At 37.0% G+C, this 15,395-nt stretch overlaps 1 protein-coding gene across 3 annotated transcripts in view; it reads left to right on the top strand.

The window, feature by feature from the left end:
- Positions 1-15,146, top strand: part of LOC139966393 (uncharacterized) — a 101,751-nt gene extending 86,605 nt beyond the window's left edge. Inside the window, exons 9-16 of one of the 3 annotated variants that reach the window (XM_071969337.1) lie at positions 2,127-2,219; positions 3,812-3,907; positions 4,321-4,416; positions 4,971-5,066; positions 6,239-6,268; positions 10,708-10,810; positions 11,315-11,440; positions 11,669-15,146. In XM_071969337.1, coding sequence (XP_071825438.1) covers positions 2,127-2,219; positions 3,812-3,907; positions 4,321-4,416; positions 4,971-5,066; positions 6,239-6,268; positions 10,708-10,810; positions 11,315-11,440; positions 11,669-11,735 — 707 coding nt within the window. In that variant the 3' untranslated portion in view covers positions 11,736-15,146. Of the gene's footprint in view, positions 1-2,126; positions 2,220-3,811; positions 3,908-4,320; positions 4,417-4,970; positions 5,067-6,238; positions 6,269-6,884; positions 6,981-10,707; positions 10,811-11,314; positions 11,441-11,668 lie in introns of all 3 variants that reach the window. The other 2 variants (XM_071969335.1, XM_071969338.1) reach the window with 2 other exon arrangements.
- Positions 15,147-15,395: the final 249 nt, after the last annotated feature.

Raw genomic sequence — 15,395 nt, 5'->3', positions numbered from 1 at the left:
AAAGGAGATATCAGAAGGGTGAACTGAACTGACCAGTAATCTCGAAATTGTTACAAATGCGTCAGTTGTGTTGTAAAGTACAAGTAAAAGTGTCATGGCATGAGTACCAGTATAGTTCCCCATTCATATGAGTACGACTATGTGTAAAAGTCTCTATAAGTACGAGTAATTCAGTTTGTTCTACTTCCCTTATACTAGATTTGCACAAATTCTCCGATTACGACGGATTACAATATCCATGAGATCGAGTACAAGCAGAGCCTACTATATGCATGCTGCAGTAAGAGTATACGAATATACGGACTCAGTACAAGTCTGCAACGCATATCCCTTTTATGTAGGCTGTGTACAAATGACCCGATCTGACTAAACAATTAATCGTGTATTTGTGTATATTCGATTATTCGAGGTTACTCGTTAAAACTGTTAACTGTCAGCCTTTAGTATCAGATGGGTGTCTCCACATTGATTGTCGGCTCTCCGTGTCGGGGGTTGATTTTGTCTTGATTCTCGACGATTTGATATGGGAACTCGGCCGATGGATATAGGGCAAACTTTGTCTCTTGACGTCATGGAAAACGCATTAAAAGTCATTATGGTAATTCATCTGTCTGAGAAACCTCGAATGAAATGATCTAAACAGAATCAGCGAATCACCGTTATACTTGATTGTATATTGAGATATATGTTAAGAGTTCAACTGCATCGCAAGAGATACACTTAGTACCATTGGATAATAGTATCGTACGTTCGGGCGTGGCGTTATAGGTGCAATAGGTTAATTGGCCCATAAACACAAATTACATAAATTTATTGATCCTTTACGTGCCATGACAGGAGTGCTTCCATTTAGTTAGTGTTAACGATATCCGGCGAGGGGAGGACATTTGCGAGGAAGTTGAACATATCCGAACATCGTTGTATACAGTTTAAGTCTAGTAGCTCCTGCTCTGATAATAGACAAACAGGTTCACCTCACATAGAGCACGTATTAGTTAGTCGCATACCAATGTCAAATTACTAGCCTGTTTACAAAACAGGCGTGGCTTAAACCAGGGAGTTGAAAACTGTTCTATGCGTCATAAATAGACTTGTAGGACGAGTATAATATCATGATTACGAGCACAACAGCATGGTACGAGTAGAACAGTATGATAAGGAGTACAACGGTATAATTATGAGTACAATAGTATGATTATGAGTACAACAGTATGGGTACGATTACAACAGTGTGATTATGAGTACAACAGTATAAGTACGAGTACAACAGTATGGGTACGAGTACAACAGTATGGGTAAGAATACAACAGTATGGGTACGAGTACAAAAGTATGGGTACGAGTACAACAGTATGGGTACGAGTACAACAGTATGGGTACGAGTACAAAAGTATGGGTACGAGTACAACAGTATGGGTACGAGTACAACAGTATGGGTACGAGTACAACAGTATGGGTACGAGTACAACAGTATGGGTACGAGTACAACAGTATGGGTACGAGTACAACAGTATGGGTACGAGTACAACAGTATGGGTACGAGTACAGCAGTATGGGTACGAGTACAACAGTATGGGTACGAGTACAAAAGTATGAGTAAAGTATTCATTAGTATGAATGTTACATTAATACATACACCGATACACTGCAAGCAATGTTGTGATAAGTGGAAAGATTTATAGCAGGCATGTTGGTCACTTTCAAGATAGGTCATGATTTTGTAGTTCAAATGTTGATCACAGTTGTGTGTATTTATTCGTATATTTTATACATATAGACCATGTTAGACATAGTAATTCTCATAATTCTCATAAGGCATGCGGCGGGCTTACTATTATTGCAGAATAAGAAAAAGTGTCTGGCAGTGAGATTTGATTGGTTTGTACCTTTGTCAAATCCCTTATCAACGGCATTGCTTTCGTTCGTCCATGCATGTCATCATATTGTTAATAAAAGAGTACCGTTTTTTTTTGCATTGTAATTTTACATTGGTGTTCAGATAGTATAGGCCGAATGTTTGATTTAGTTTGACCTTTGTAAACCACCCATCAATAGGACAAAGGTAATCTTACATGACTAATTACAACAAACATTGGATGAACAAACATTTTATCTTCTTATATACAGAGACTTGTAACCCACAGTGCAGGAACGAAGGTATTTGCTTAGGAAATAACATATGCAGATGCCCTGAAGGTACCTACCAGCCGTACTGCTCACGTAAGTCACGTTGAAATGTAACATCGTTCAAGTCATTACACACGTAGCATGTATAGTAGTCCCTCCCCCTCCCTCCACCCCTCCCCATCCCCAAAGGGTGATACCGTTGAAGCAGTGCTCGAAACGTTGTTTTCCATTAAAAGATTTGACCAGCCTATCATGCTATACTTCAATCAGCGTACACTAGTAGCTGAAAAGAATTTCTTGCCGATATATTTAACTTATAATGTACCTCATTATAGTCTTCTACAATTACTACAATCTCAAATTGAGACGACTAGCTCTGTAAACGTTTTCAGACATCACGCAAACCAGACGATGGGGGTGGTGTCGGGTGTTTTTTGTTTTGACATTGCTTTACTGAAGAAAAAAAAACTAGTTTGAAATGTTCTATAGGAATACTATATGCAAATAATTAAATATCGAGACAAACCTTAATGATAATCACGCTCCCTACGCACATCCCGCCCCTCTGTCTCTCTGTATCGTCACTTACAGCAGTGGTTATGTGGGTTATATCTGTCATGATATTGATGTAGCTCCTAAATATTGTCGACAGTTATTGCTTCAAATTGAAGACAAGAAAAGAAGGGAACTCTGACCGGAAAGGAGAAGGAACTCTGACCGGAAAGTAGACCTTTTGTATCCCCGCCCCCTCCATCCTCAAGTGATTTAATAGCTGGCAGTATTTAACAAGTGTTTTATGTATGCTAAAAGTCCTCTTAATATCAATTGACTTATTTCTCCAGGGTACTTGAAATTCCTTACATATCAATTAAAGTAAACAGTGTTTTTCACTTAAAGACAAGATTAACTCTTTGCTTTTGATAATAATAATAATAACATTATATAGTGATTTGATTTCTAGACTCGGGTAACCACTGATAAGTCCGTCCTTTAGGGGCATACTTGAATTGTTTTCTTTGAACATGGAAATGTCAGTAAGCCGTGAGAAAGAAAACACTATACAATAAATATTAAACTGATAAACTGTTACTTAAGGCTAACATTAGAAACAGTATGCCTAGTTGGTTAAGTCGACTGCCTAAACTTGCTATAGGCTACTTCCAACTTATAGCAGTCGCAGAGGTTATATATACATGCCCTCGAATACACTATAAGAGCTCTCCACCTGTTACAGAACGGTCTTTATTATTCCTAAGTCCTAAGTCTTTATTATTCCTAAGTCCTAAGATAAGTACAGGTGTCCGACTCGCATGCATGTGACACTGAATGTGTAAAGATAGGAATTACTTGCCATTGACTGCAACGTACTGTAATCGGACCAAGATACGATCACTATTATCGAAACAGTTAATCATGTCGACAGAAAACAGATCAGTGCTCTTCCATTAAAACCGCTGCTAACTTCAACGCAGTGTAGTTTGTTTCGTGGAACTGGTTCCTGCTTTGACAGTAGTGTGAGGGTGTGTTTAGGATATAAACCATGGTGTATCGTACTGTCGTGGCTATGTTTTCTGATAATTGGTACAATCAAAGCATACCACAAATTACAAAAAAAACAAAAAGAAACCAAGGAAACAAAGGAAACACACATATATTCACACAATTCATTTGCTTTTATTTTACAGGGCGTTGTACACCACAGTGCCAAAACGGTGCGGAATGTACGTCTGGCAATCGATGTCAGTGCCAAGCAGGTTTCCATGGTTTCAGATGTGAATTAGGTACGTAACAGTAACAATAGCTACTTTCATTTAACAGGGACAACGTACGAGTTAAAATGTTCGGGAACAATCAATTGTGAGATACCAGACTCTCTTTCGTGTGCGTGAAAGAGATAGAGACGGATGGGCAATGCAGTTGCCTTCATAACCTTGAGTAAAGTTAAGTCATTAAGTTAGGTCATAATTATTAGCTTTTGGTTTGTCTGGAGTGTGTGTGTGTGTTTGAGAGAGAGAGAGGTGGAGAGGGGGGGGGGGATTGGGATGGGAAGGGTAGATAGTTATTCCTTTAGTACCTTCATCGTGTTTTAGCCATCACATTTTGTATCGATAGCTCTCCGTCGAATAAAAAGACATGAAAAGTAAAAACTTTACGAAAGTTGATTATATGGTGGCGCTATTTTGTTTTCTTACAGCGACATGCACTCTTCCATGTCAAAACGGTGGCCGATGTATTGGACCTGATAAGTGCCAGTGCCCAGCAGGTTACGAAGGAATCGATTGTAGCACACGTAAGAACACGGGGGAAAGTTTCAGACTAAACATATTTTTAGCTATACCATTCTTATCTCACATTGTTCTTGAATCATCAAGGATCGAGTCAGTGTCTTTGTTAGTCTTGTTAAGATCCCAGTTTAAAATGGTTTTAGTACACTGGTCGAATTGTACTTGTACAACAAATGGATGTTTTTCATTTTTATATTTTATTCTATGACGTCATAATATCGATAAACATCGCTACCTTCTAGTGTACACAAATGGAATTTTACTCCATGAACGAGCGAACAGATACTCGGGCATGTACAGTTCACAGGACGAGCGCCCTCAAACTATTTAATAACAAAAGAAGACGACCGTAATTTTACAGTCGTCTTAAACTACAAGACGACATCCCGGTCAGCAAATTTAGATTTTTCGTACCCACCATTGTTTTTCTTATAATGCTACATGGAATACAAATATTCATGTCATCACCGAGTGCTTGGTTTTCATATTGTCTACGATTTTGTGTTTAACAAAAATGTATAAACCGCATATTATTTGCTTCTCCTTGGTCATTATATAGCACAATGCTTGTTGGGGTGCGAAAATGGAGGACAGTGCATAAGACCCGATTATTGCAGATGTCCACCAGCATACCGCGGTCCACGGTGTGAAATCGGTAAGTACAATGTCTTACTAACCGAAGCGCTATTAACACTACCTACCACCCCCCCCCCCCACCAAAAAAAAAGTAGTGTAGACAATGCCATCAAACCCATTTTCGAGAAAAAAAAAGCAAAACGTTGCTTCACTCCTTCCAATTCGTCTGCTACTGGCCTGGCATAGTTCGTGCATATGCTAATAGGAAATATAACATAAAAATGTATATAGTTAGCCAAAATAATCAGAATGATGTGTCTAGGGGTGTTTCATACAGAATTAAACTGTGGTCTAGCTATTAACATTGTTTTTTTTTACCAACTGGGTTGTGGCGCATTGGATCAAATTAGAGGGTTTAAAACACAAATGATTGTAAAATATATAGTACTATCACGTGAACATTAATTTATGGTCGTTAATATGCATAATTTTTTTCGAAGCATGACTTAAAGCTTGTTCGAAAAGTAACTTAAAATTCTCAAAACAATTAGGCCTGAATATACTCCGCGAACGCTTTTTGGGGGTATTGGGAGAAATTATTGTTATTAACATTGCATGATATGGTTGTCACGGCGATGGGGGTAAAGTCTCTCCATCTCTATGTCACGTGATTGGGTACGTGTCGCATGTCAGGGGGCTCTCTGTGTGTCACGTGGTTAGTGTCAGGACGGTGCAGGTATAACAGTTTTGCTCTGACCGTTTTATGTACGTATATACGTTAAGTATAAGTATTTGTCTGAAATTATATTGTATTCTTGTTGGGCATTCACTTCTTCTTCTCCGTTGCCATATGCCATTGTCAGTTTCGTTTGAACAAAGTAATTGCTTTGTAGATATATTTATTGCGTGGATTTTTGGGAAATAACAGTCAAACGTTATATTCGTTGTCTTAAGTCAGTCTGATAGAGAATGTGTTTGATAAATATTGTCCCTATAGTCATCTAAGACTTTGAAACAATAAGTTTTCTTGTCTTAGTATGACCGTCAGTATGTCATTTTAGTCTCAATCCTAAAGCGAAGAGTTTCTCAGTTCCCATGTTTCCGTTTATGAAACAAAATGAAAACAAACAGTTCACCACATATCACACAGTGATCTATTGAACAATCTGAAGTCGAGACGCAGTGGAGATAAATTTATTCTTTCGAAAGTAAACATTATACACCGATAAAACACAATTTCTTCTTGGACAGTTTACCGAAAGTTTCAGAAAACATCACAAGGTTTGTTTATGATGTTTTTTAATTTTAATTTTTTTCTATGACGTCATAATATCGATACTCCAAACATCGCTACCTTCTAGTGCACACATCTTATATGTATCATGCACCGACTTACCAGTAGTAAAAAAAACCTGGTCTGTCTTTAACAAATCTCGACCAGATTTAATAAAATTCGGTATTTGTTAGTTATGTATATGTTTTTGTTCTTCATTAAATCAGTCACGTTCATGTTAATGTCATTAGTTTAGAGAAGCACATTGATTTTGATCGAAAACAAAATTCAAGAGAAACACTTTTTAGTTCCACTTCAAGCAAGAATCTAAGTTGTTATCAGCCGATATTTCCTATATGTGGAAACCATTAAACAAAATCAAATCATAACAAGAAAATACGAGAAAAAAAAATAGGAAGAAAAAGAGATACATCACATTTTTTATGTTTACCTCCCAGAATCAATGTGCTTCATAAATTCTTTTAATCATAATCTTTCCATTTTTTCTTGGTGCTCGCTCTCTTTGCAAATCCTTCCATCATTCTCATATAATCATTTGCACACGTTACCATTAAGAGGAAAGATTTTGAGCGCACGCTCAATGATCACGTGGTTTTGCTACAGGATACTGCAGAGCGAGATGCAGGAATGGCGGTACATGTGTAGGAGCAGATAGGTGCAAATGCCCAAAGGCTTATACTGGAGCATTTTGCCAAAAATGTAAGTATTATCACCGACGAGATACCCAGTGGGAACTCCCTTCTATATATATATAGTTATCGTGGTTATGTAGTCTGAGGTACATAGACGTATATAGACCTATGCATACATGATACAGTAGCTTTAAGTAGCCTCGTTTAGTTGGCATGCCATAAATGGAAATATTAGATATTTGCAATACCTTCATAGTTCTGTCGGTAAGATCAAACGACTATTTTTTCATTTCTCCTTCGCCGTCGAATTCTATAGTCGAATCAGGGTTATATATAGTACCGGTGTATATATACCCCTTCTTGATTATCAAATCATATATCCAATTACGTCCGACCTGCTTCTAATTGGCACATGAATGTATTATTCATGAGTATTAATTGGTCTATTTCATAACGGGGGTACTGTAATGTTTTAGAAAAATTCTTTGACGTCACCATATCAATCATAACACACATGTCAACCTGTCAAATTTGGAAATATGTGACTATTTTGTTAAAAAAAACTGGAAGGAGTAGAATTGCTCCACTTGAAAGAAGGACCAGACAAAACAAAGCAAGAAAAAACACAATAAAGCAGTGAAATGTCACTTTTGACGCAAACGAAAATATCTATATTCAACTTGACAATTAAATTGTGAAAGTTTTACGCGGGAAATATTTGGTTGTTATGGCAATATGGTGGAACATATACAACCCACATGAAATTAGTTTATTACCACAAAATTATGGCGTTTATGAAGAGAATCACCTCCCACCGGGTATCAGACCAAGCTGAAGCTCTTTAAGCAATTTCATGTTTTCCTCATATAGTTGTTTATTCTGATCACTTTTTTAAATACGTACCGCAAAAAGTCGTATTCCATGTATGCACAATTACTTCTATTCAGCAGCATGAAAAATAATAATAATCACATATTTTCTACATTAACTTGAAACTCATAGTTTATTTATTTATGCATGCTCATATTTAATTTAACACCGCAACATAATAAACCAACATTTATTTGAATTTTTAACATTTTCTTTTTTCTTTTACTAATCTTTCAAATACTTACTTACAAAGCGTATTTCCAATGTCCATTCAATACGAATTTTGTGCAATTATTTAAAAAAGACGAAAAAATATATAAAATTATTTGCGTGGTGCTTCATTAGTGTCACATGATCAAAATTGTCACCTCAAAAAGTCAAGAAAATGTGGAAACTTTCATAACCGTTTGGCTTGGTTCTTGAAAATCCGTGTTTGTATATATTGGCTTCAGTTTGGGAAATACAGGCATTGTGTTGGATATAGTATTACCACTCGACAACTTGTTGCAAAAGTGGACTTGGTAGATTAAATAACCTTGCTCGTAATCATTGAAAATCCACAGTTTCTTGTTTTTTTTAAAAATTATTTGTGTTTGACGATTTCTGTCCATCATCATAATTCATTCAGTTTAAAATTATTCAAAAGCTCACATATTCATATTCCGACTTCATCTTTCCAAGTTTATTTTCCAATAAATTCATAATCTTTTTCCGTTCCTCCGTATTATATAAACCATCTCGAACAAATAATTTTGCGCTCTTTTTTTTCATATTTCAAGTATTTATTGCAGCCTTATATATCTTTGTATATACCTCCTCAAATTCGTATCTAAATAATAAATTGGTAAAATTCCCTATAAAAATTTAAGAGAGATGTGTTATATAAACTCTAAACTTGGAGATTTTTTTTTTAAATTTAGCTTTGTTACTATACTAAATTAACAAATCAATGTATGATCTCATTATGGGATGATGTATGAGAAAGTTTCCCAGGTTGTTTTGTATTGATAAGGCAACAAGAAAAAAATTATACAAAATAATAAAATAATCTTAATAATTACTACATGAAAGGCTATGTTTTGGATAATTCTGAATCTCACAAATTAAGTTAAACTATTTTCAAGTTTCACTATGACAATTGTTACCTTTATCATTATGGTTTGGGGTCTTTTTAATTGAACATTGCTTGTTTATAGACAATAACACCATAAAATTATCATACGATTCTCTACAAAATTATAAACGATGCTGTTTTTGCTTAAAGGATGGCTTTACGCAGAAGGTTATACGTGATGATACTTAAAGCCCGGCAAAATATTTTACTTTTAGTAGAAATTATCTATCTGTTCTGTTTCGTTTGTTACTATACTTTTCAAACTTGTCAAATATTCAGCTGGATCCATGCATCACAAGCAAGGGCGGCGGAAGCACTTTTAATCTGGGGGGGGGGGGGGCACCGACATCAAAGGGCACTTTGCAGAAATTCGATTCGACTGATGCAGCCTTATATTTAGTACCCTTTAGAACTCTTATTGTATTATCTTATTTAAGTATACACATCACTCCATCAACGCCCCCCCCCCCTCCTCAAGGAAAATATGCATACTAGCACTGCAATATCCAATACGCAAATTGGGAAACAAGGAACAAGTTTTCTTTTGAGACAAAATGAGGTGAAATCATGCTAGTTGCTAATGTAGGAATCTTCCGAATAAGAGTTTATTTCTTGTTAATATGTTAACAATTTTTTTTCCATTCGAAATAGCTCTGAGTTTGACCCACAGAAATTCATTAAAAGTCAGGGGCGTAGCCAGGTCTTGCAAAATTGTGTGCACGACTATCTGAGCGGAGCGCCACCATCAGTTGGCGCGAAGCGTACAAGAAAATTTTTGGTTTTACAAACCCCTTAGATGGCCGGAAACGGCCCTTCCCGAGTGTTCATTCTGGTTCCCTGGCCTCTTGCTAACTTGAGATACCTCAATTTTTATGTAGAAAAAGGGCACATTTTTAACCTGAGGAAAAGTGGGGGGGGGGCACGTGCCCCTTGTGCCCCCCGGTTCCGCCGCCCTTGATCACAAGTCACAATACATTGCAAATATTCATGTTTATTTGACATCACAAAACTCTAACCTTGTTTGCGTTGCCTGAGAGCTGGGTGTGACTTTATTTGGTGTGGCTTAAACTTAGTAATTCAGTCACTTCACTTGATGAGGTTTAGGTGTTTAAAGAATAATCCCTCAAAACCCAAGAGTGGTATTGAAATGTTATATCTACTGATAATGTAGTGCTGGTCTATAATATATAACAAAGTTTTTTTTGGCCTATAACGGTCGGCCTATAATCTGAAACTTGACTGAAAATTTTGCCAGGGTCATGATAGAGAAATATTCTACCAGGCAAGCATGTCAAGAATGAATATTAGACCGGAAAATGTGGCTGCAAATTCCGTTAATTTAATTCATTATACTTCCCCCAAAGGTCACTGTTATCTAGCAAACCAAATTGCCTTTAACGTATTTGTATTGATCACTAATTACAATCCTTGTTGATTATTAGATTGAATAACATTAGATTAGATTAGAGTAGAATAGTTTAGATCTCTCTACTCGATGGTAAAAGCAAAAATCCGATTGTCAGATTTCTGTTTTGCGATGTAACAGTGAGGTAGACATAGCCATATGCTCACTATAGACACTAACGATAGAATCGTTCATGACTTTCGCGTAATAATGAGAGTAACATTGGTTTCTCCGAAATCCTTTTAATGCATAATGGAAAATACATTGGAATCAATCCTTCCCCTTTCCCCCTTCCCCCTTCACCGCTTCCCCCTTCCCCACCCTACGGATATAATATAATCGTGATGAATTATATATCTATAAAATGTAAAATGACACGAGGTTAATCATATTCATGTTCCTCAGCTAAGTGCCCACGTGGATGCTCACCATCTATGACGTGTGTAGGCCATAACAGATGCGTACCCAAGTCATTTGCCGCCAATTCTCAGGCCAGAGGATCTTCCGGGTGAGTCTCATTGTCCTTGGACATTGTACTAGTGCGATTCAAATCATTTCGGCCTGCTTTAAAGGGTGTGAAGACTTGCGCACAAAGAAACGTCTCATGCCGGTAATCTGACCTAGTTTAGAATGAGGTGTATTACAGAAGTGTTAGACACCACCATCGATCCCAGAAAATACACACACAGCTTGCTATCGTCGGTAATTAGACACTAGTGTACAGTCAAAACATACAGCTACGGTCAATACCCACAACACACTGTACATAGTAGCGATGGACATCTCAGGTCTCACAAGGGGAAATTGGGGTTGGGGGGGGGGGGGATCTACGTGGTGAAGTAGACGCCCGAGGAAGTACGAGATAAAGACACAATCTGTTTCTCGACGCCGTTGGTTCTGGTAGAGTTAAAAACGAAAACAAACTGGAGGAAGGAAAAGAAATAGAGCAACTGAGGTATAGGATTTCTAGTATGCCAAATGTCACATTTCATTATTCTGTTTGTTTTCACAGGGGTAAGGCGTGGTGTCCTTTAGAGCTTCACAATCAACGGATACAAACTAGCTATGTTAAGCCAGTTATACGAAGCATTCAGATACCATGTGGTCCATTTGGATACCAAAGGTGTAATTCTCAGAGGTTCGTAATAATATGCTTTATTTAGATATATATTATATTAAATTAGTTGTTGTGATGTGTGGGGGTGCAGGGGTAAGTAAGGATCAAATTTACCTCTCTCCCAAATGACCCACTGATTTTATAGGGAGGAGGGGGTGGGGGGGGGATGGTTGAGTTCCCCAGATGTATGCATGGTTGCTCCCCGGCTTCATAAACATTGATGTTTACCTCTGTGTTTCTTCACTACAGGTTGGAGTATACGATAGCATACCGAGCAACGTATAAAGCTTCATACCGATGTGCAAACCGTGGATGACAAGGAAACTAACAGCTTATTTTGACCACCAATTTAATGAACACCTTCAAACAAATGCTGCATTAACGTTTATATTGACAGATCCCGCGAGATTAATCTTACCTTGAACTATAGTTGTTGTAAATGATGATATGTTGCAACCGTTCCACATAATGATTGAAGAATAGCGCCACAAAATGTGAACATTGCGAGACAGAGAAGTATTGTACCTTTAAGGAATCTCGAAGTTAAACATAAAACATAAAGCATTATACTGAGCTTGGGAAACGAAGCGAATTAATCCAACGCCCAGCTTCAGAGAAAGCCACTTTAATGTGTTCACTCTATTTTGGATGAGAGCATTGCGCAATAAGCTGTAATGTCATATATATGTTCTACACCACTACAAGTATTTTTTTTTTTGTCCCTGTAAAGTTGAAATGATTATTTAACTTTGGAAAATCATTCAACTGTGTGGCGGGTTTTTAGGGTTTGTTGGAAAAGTATGATCAATTGATTTCTTCAGAATTGATTCAACTATGGAGTGATTCTTATTGCATTTAGTAAGAAACAATGAAACACAGATTTGGCAGTTATGTGTCATTGTGCCACATATCACATCGCAAAGTTTGCACACTATGCATTTTGCAAAATAAAATGAATAAATTTCAAAATGTTATATACGTCACCAAACGGAGCGATCTACCAATCTCAATAAATATCAGACATTGCTAACCCTATCGATCGAGACAAAGAGAGGTGAAAGGGACACGAGGAAAGTGTGTTAAACCATGGAGCTATAAACAGACTCTGAGTCAGAACATACTTGAAAATGCTTGGATTCAGAGGGCGGCATGATACACCAGAGCAATGCCCCAGGTGATGAGAACTGTAACCATGGTGATAACGGACGACAACGATACTGGTGAACAGTGGCGTAGGATGGTACTTTTGAGTGGGGGGGGGGGGCTGAAGACTGATGGCCGGCCTGGGGAGGGGTCTAAGGGGAGGGGGTGTCCCCCTTCCCTTTGGAATTTTTTTCATTTCCAGGTAGCCTCAGATGCAATTTGGTGCAATATAGCACACTTCAACACCCACTCCATTTTGTAAACTTAATTTTGTATTTTCACCAGGCCTTAGATGCAATTTGGTGCTCCAAATGAGATTTTTTTCTCATTTGGAAATGAAAAAGGGGTTTTCTGACTTGCGAAGCGGGGGGGGGGGCGGAATGATACTTCCACCCCTCCACATTTTTCACTGAGGGGGGGGGGGCTGGCACCCTCCCAACCTCCCGGTTCCTACGCCCTTGCTGGTGAACACTATTGGGATAGGGTGAGGCGTTGGGATGAGATGAGGATTGGGGTGAGGGATGAGGGAGAGAATTGAATGGGGTGTGTGTGCTGTGGAATGTACATAGAGTACACCTTAGTACATCGGGTCGCGATTGGGTCCAGTTGGGGTACCATCATTCAATGTGCTGTGGTATAGACCTAATTAACGCAACTCAAAGCAGTGACAAAGATTTTTTCATTTTACGGTCAAAAACGAAAATGTTTTATGGTAGTTCCATCTAGTTCAGAGAGTACACGTTCTCTATAACATCTCTTCACCCCACAAAATATATGGGGAGGGGGGGGGGTAGGAGAACAACCAAAGAGAAGAAGATCATAGAAATTGATTCAAATTGTATCCTGTCAAAACAAATAATGTTTGAAGTTGACATATTCTCTTTTGCGGGGAAATTTGCGGGGGAACATGCAACAAAATAATTCATTTAAAATAGGCCTAAGTTAAATGGGGGTGGGGATTGTAACTGAAAGGCGTAGACGAATATACAAGACATAATCATGCAGTACAAATATCATAATATTGAAGACGGATACCTTGAAATTGAGAAGTCCAAATTAAATATCATTTACATATCGTAATTTTTGGTAGTCTATGATCTTTTGTGAGAATAATAATTACGTCAGTGATTAAATAAGTAACTATTTTTTTATGATTTATAAATGATCAATAAACGTTAAAATTTACATGCACAAACTACCATATCAGACTCAAAGAATATGCGTTGAGTGTATGAATGTTGGGGTACAGTTTTACCCCCTATTAAGCCGCAAGAGTATTTTCGAGACAGTGACTCTGGAACGTCGCTGTGATTCATTAAAATGTTGACTTTCTTCACAAATCATTGAAAAACAATAAGCATTTTTAACGAAATGCCAAAAAAAAAAATAGTAGTATTTGTCGATCCTTCAGCAACTGAAATGAACAAAATGTTATGTATTTCTTTTGTGTTTTTTGTTTTTGTTTAATATTTATTGCTTTCTCAGCTGTTCTTTTTTTAAATAATTTGGAGAAAACTTGAAAAAAGGTTTCTACACATGGTTTCTGTTTTTGTGTGTGTACATAATACTTATTTTGTTATTTGTTAAAAGAGCATAAAAAAGCCTTGTAGATATGTAGCTTTTGTCAGTTGAGTTTTATTATAGACATTATTATGCAATAATCAGTACAAAATGTAGGATATTATTATAATTAGAAATAAAAACACGTAGAAATGCTTTTGGTCATTATCGAAATTGTTCATTTCTGTATAGTATTTAACTATATAAATGCGGCCATAAAGTGTGCTTTGAAACTTTCTAATCAGAAATATTTTGAACTTCGTTATTGAAATTAAAGACTTAATTTTTGGAGACAAATTGACTGAGTTGAGGAATCTACTTCCATATGCATGTATAACTTAGTTCAGTGTGTGTACTACGGTACGTGCCAGTAAATGCATAGCTAATGCCGAGGGTTGGACAAAACAATCGGTCGTGTGGCGGGTTATACGTGAAGCCGAACAACTTCATATTTAGTCCCAAAAATATTCTGTTCCCTTGACAATTGGAGACTGAAAATTTGGCTAGAATTCTTTACATCGAAATAAGACTGTTAAAGAAATGAAGTGAGACAAAATTTTCGGCAATTGCACTTGTTGATAATTGTGTGTCTTAGTGGCTTTTCAAGTAGGTTCTACAAATTCATTAAATTATTATTGCATTAACAATTGTTTTAACATTCGTGTTGAGCACTGCCAAAGTCAACCCACTTTCCTTACCTTCAGTACGCGGCATAATGAAGGTTGTTGGAGTGTAGTTGTACTTATATTTTATAACAAAATACAAAACGAGCAGCTTCGAATAATACATCCAGGAAGAGCAAACTTAAAAGACACCGTAATAACGGAAAAACAAAAACAAAAATGATGGATATGTTATATTCTGGGAAGTTGGCATTTTTGAATTATTGTATTCAGAAGCATCATACATTGGGTTGGTTGAACGTAAAAGCAGAAAAGGGGTTTAAAAATTAATAGATGATTTGGTACTAATCTTCCTTATTTGTAATAAAATAAATGTGAAATATACATCGAAAACGAAGAAATATCAATGCTTCAATGTTGTATTTTGATTGGTGTGTGATTTGGGGAGTAAGACCTATAATGAATACATTTTTGTTTTTATCTCTTTTCATTTGAGTTAAACCTTTTTCTTTTCTAATTCTGTTATTAATGAAACCAGTTTGAGGTGAGATAGAACACAATTATGAAACGTTAAAACACAAGACTGACTTAGTTTTAATAACGGTTTAAACCGGGGACGGGAAAGTGGGGGGGAAGGGGGAGGTTCCTGA

The sequence above is a fragment of the Apostichopus japonicus genome, chromosome 4 (genome assembly GCF_037975245.1).
Source record: "Apostichopus japonicus isolate 1M-3 chromosome 4, ASM3797524v1, whole genome shotgun sequence".
Classification (NCBI taxonomy): Eukaryota; Metazoa; Echinodermata; class Holothuroidea; order Aspidochirotida; family Stichopodidae; genus Apostichopus; species Apostichopus japonicus.
This window is presented reverse-complemented; position numbering and strand designations above follow the sequence as displayed.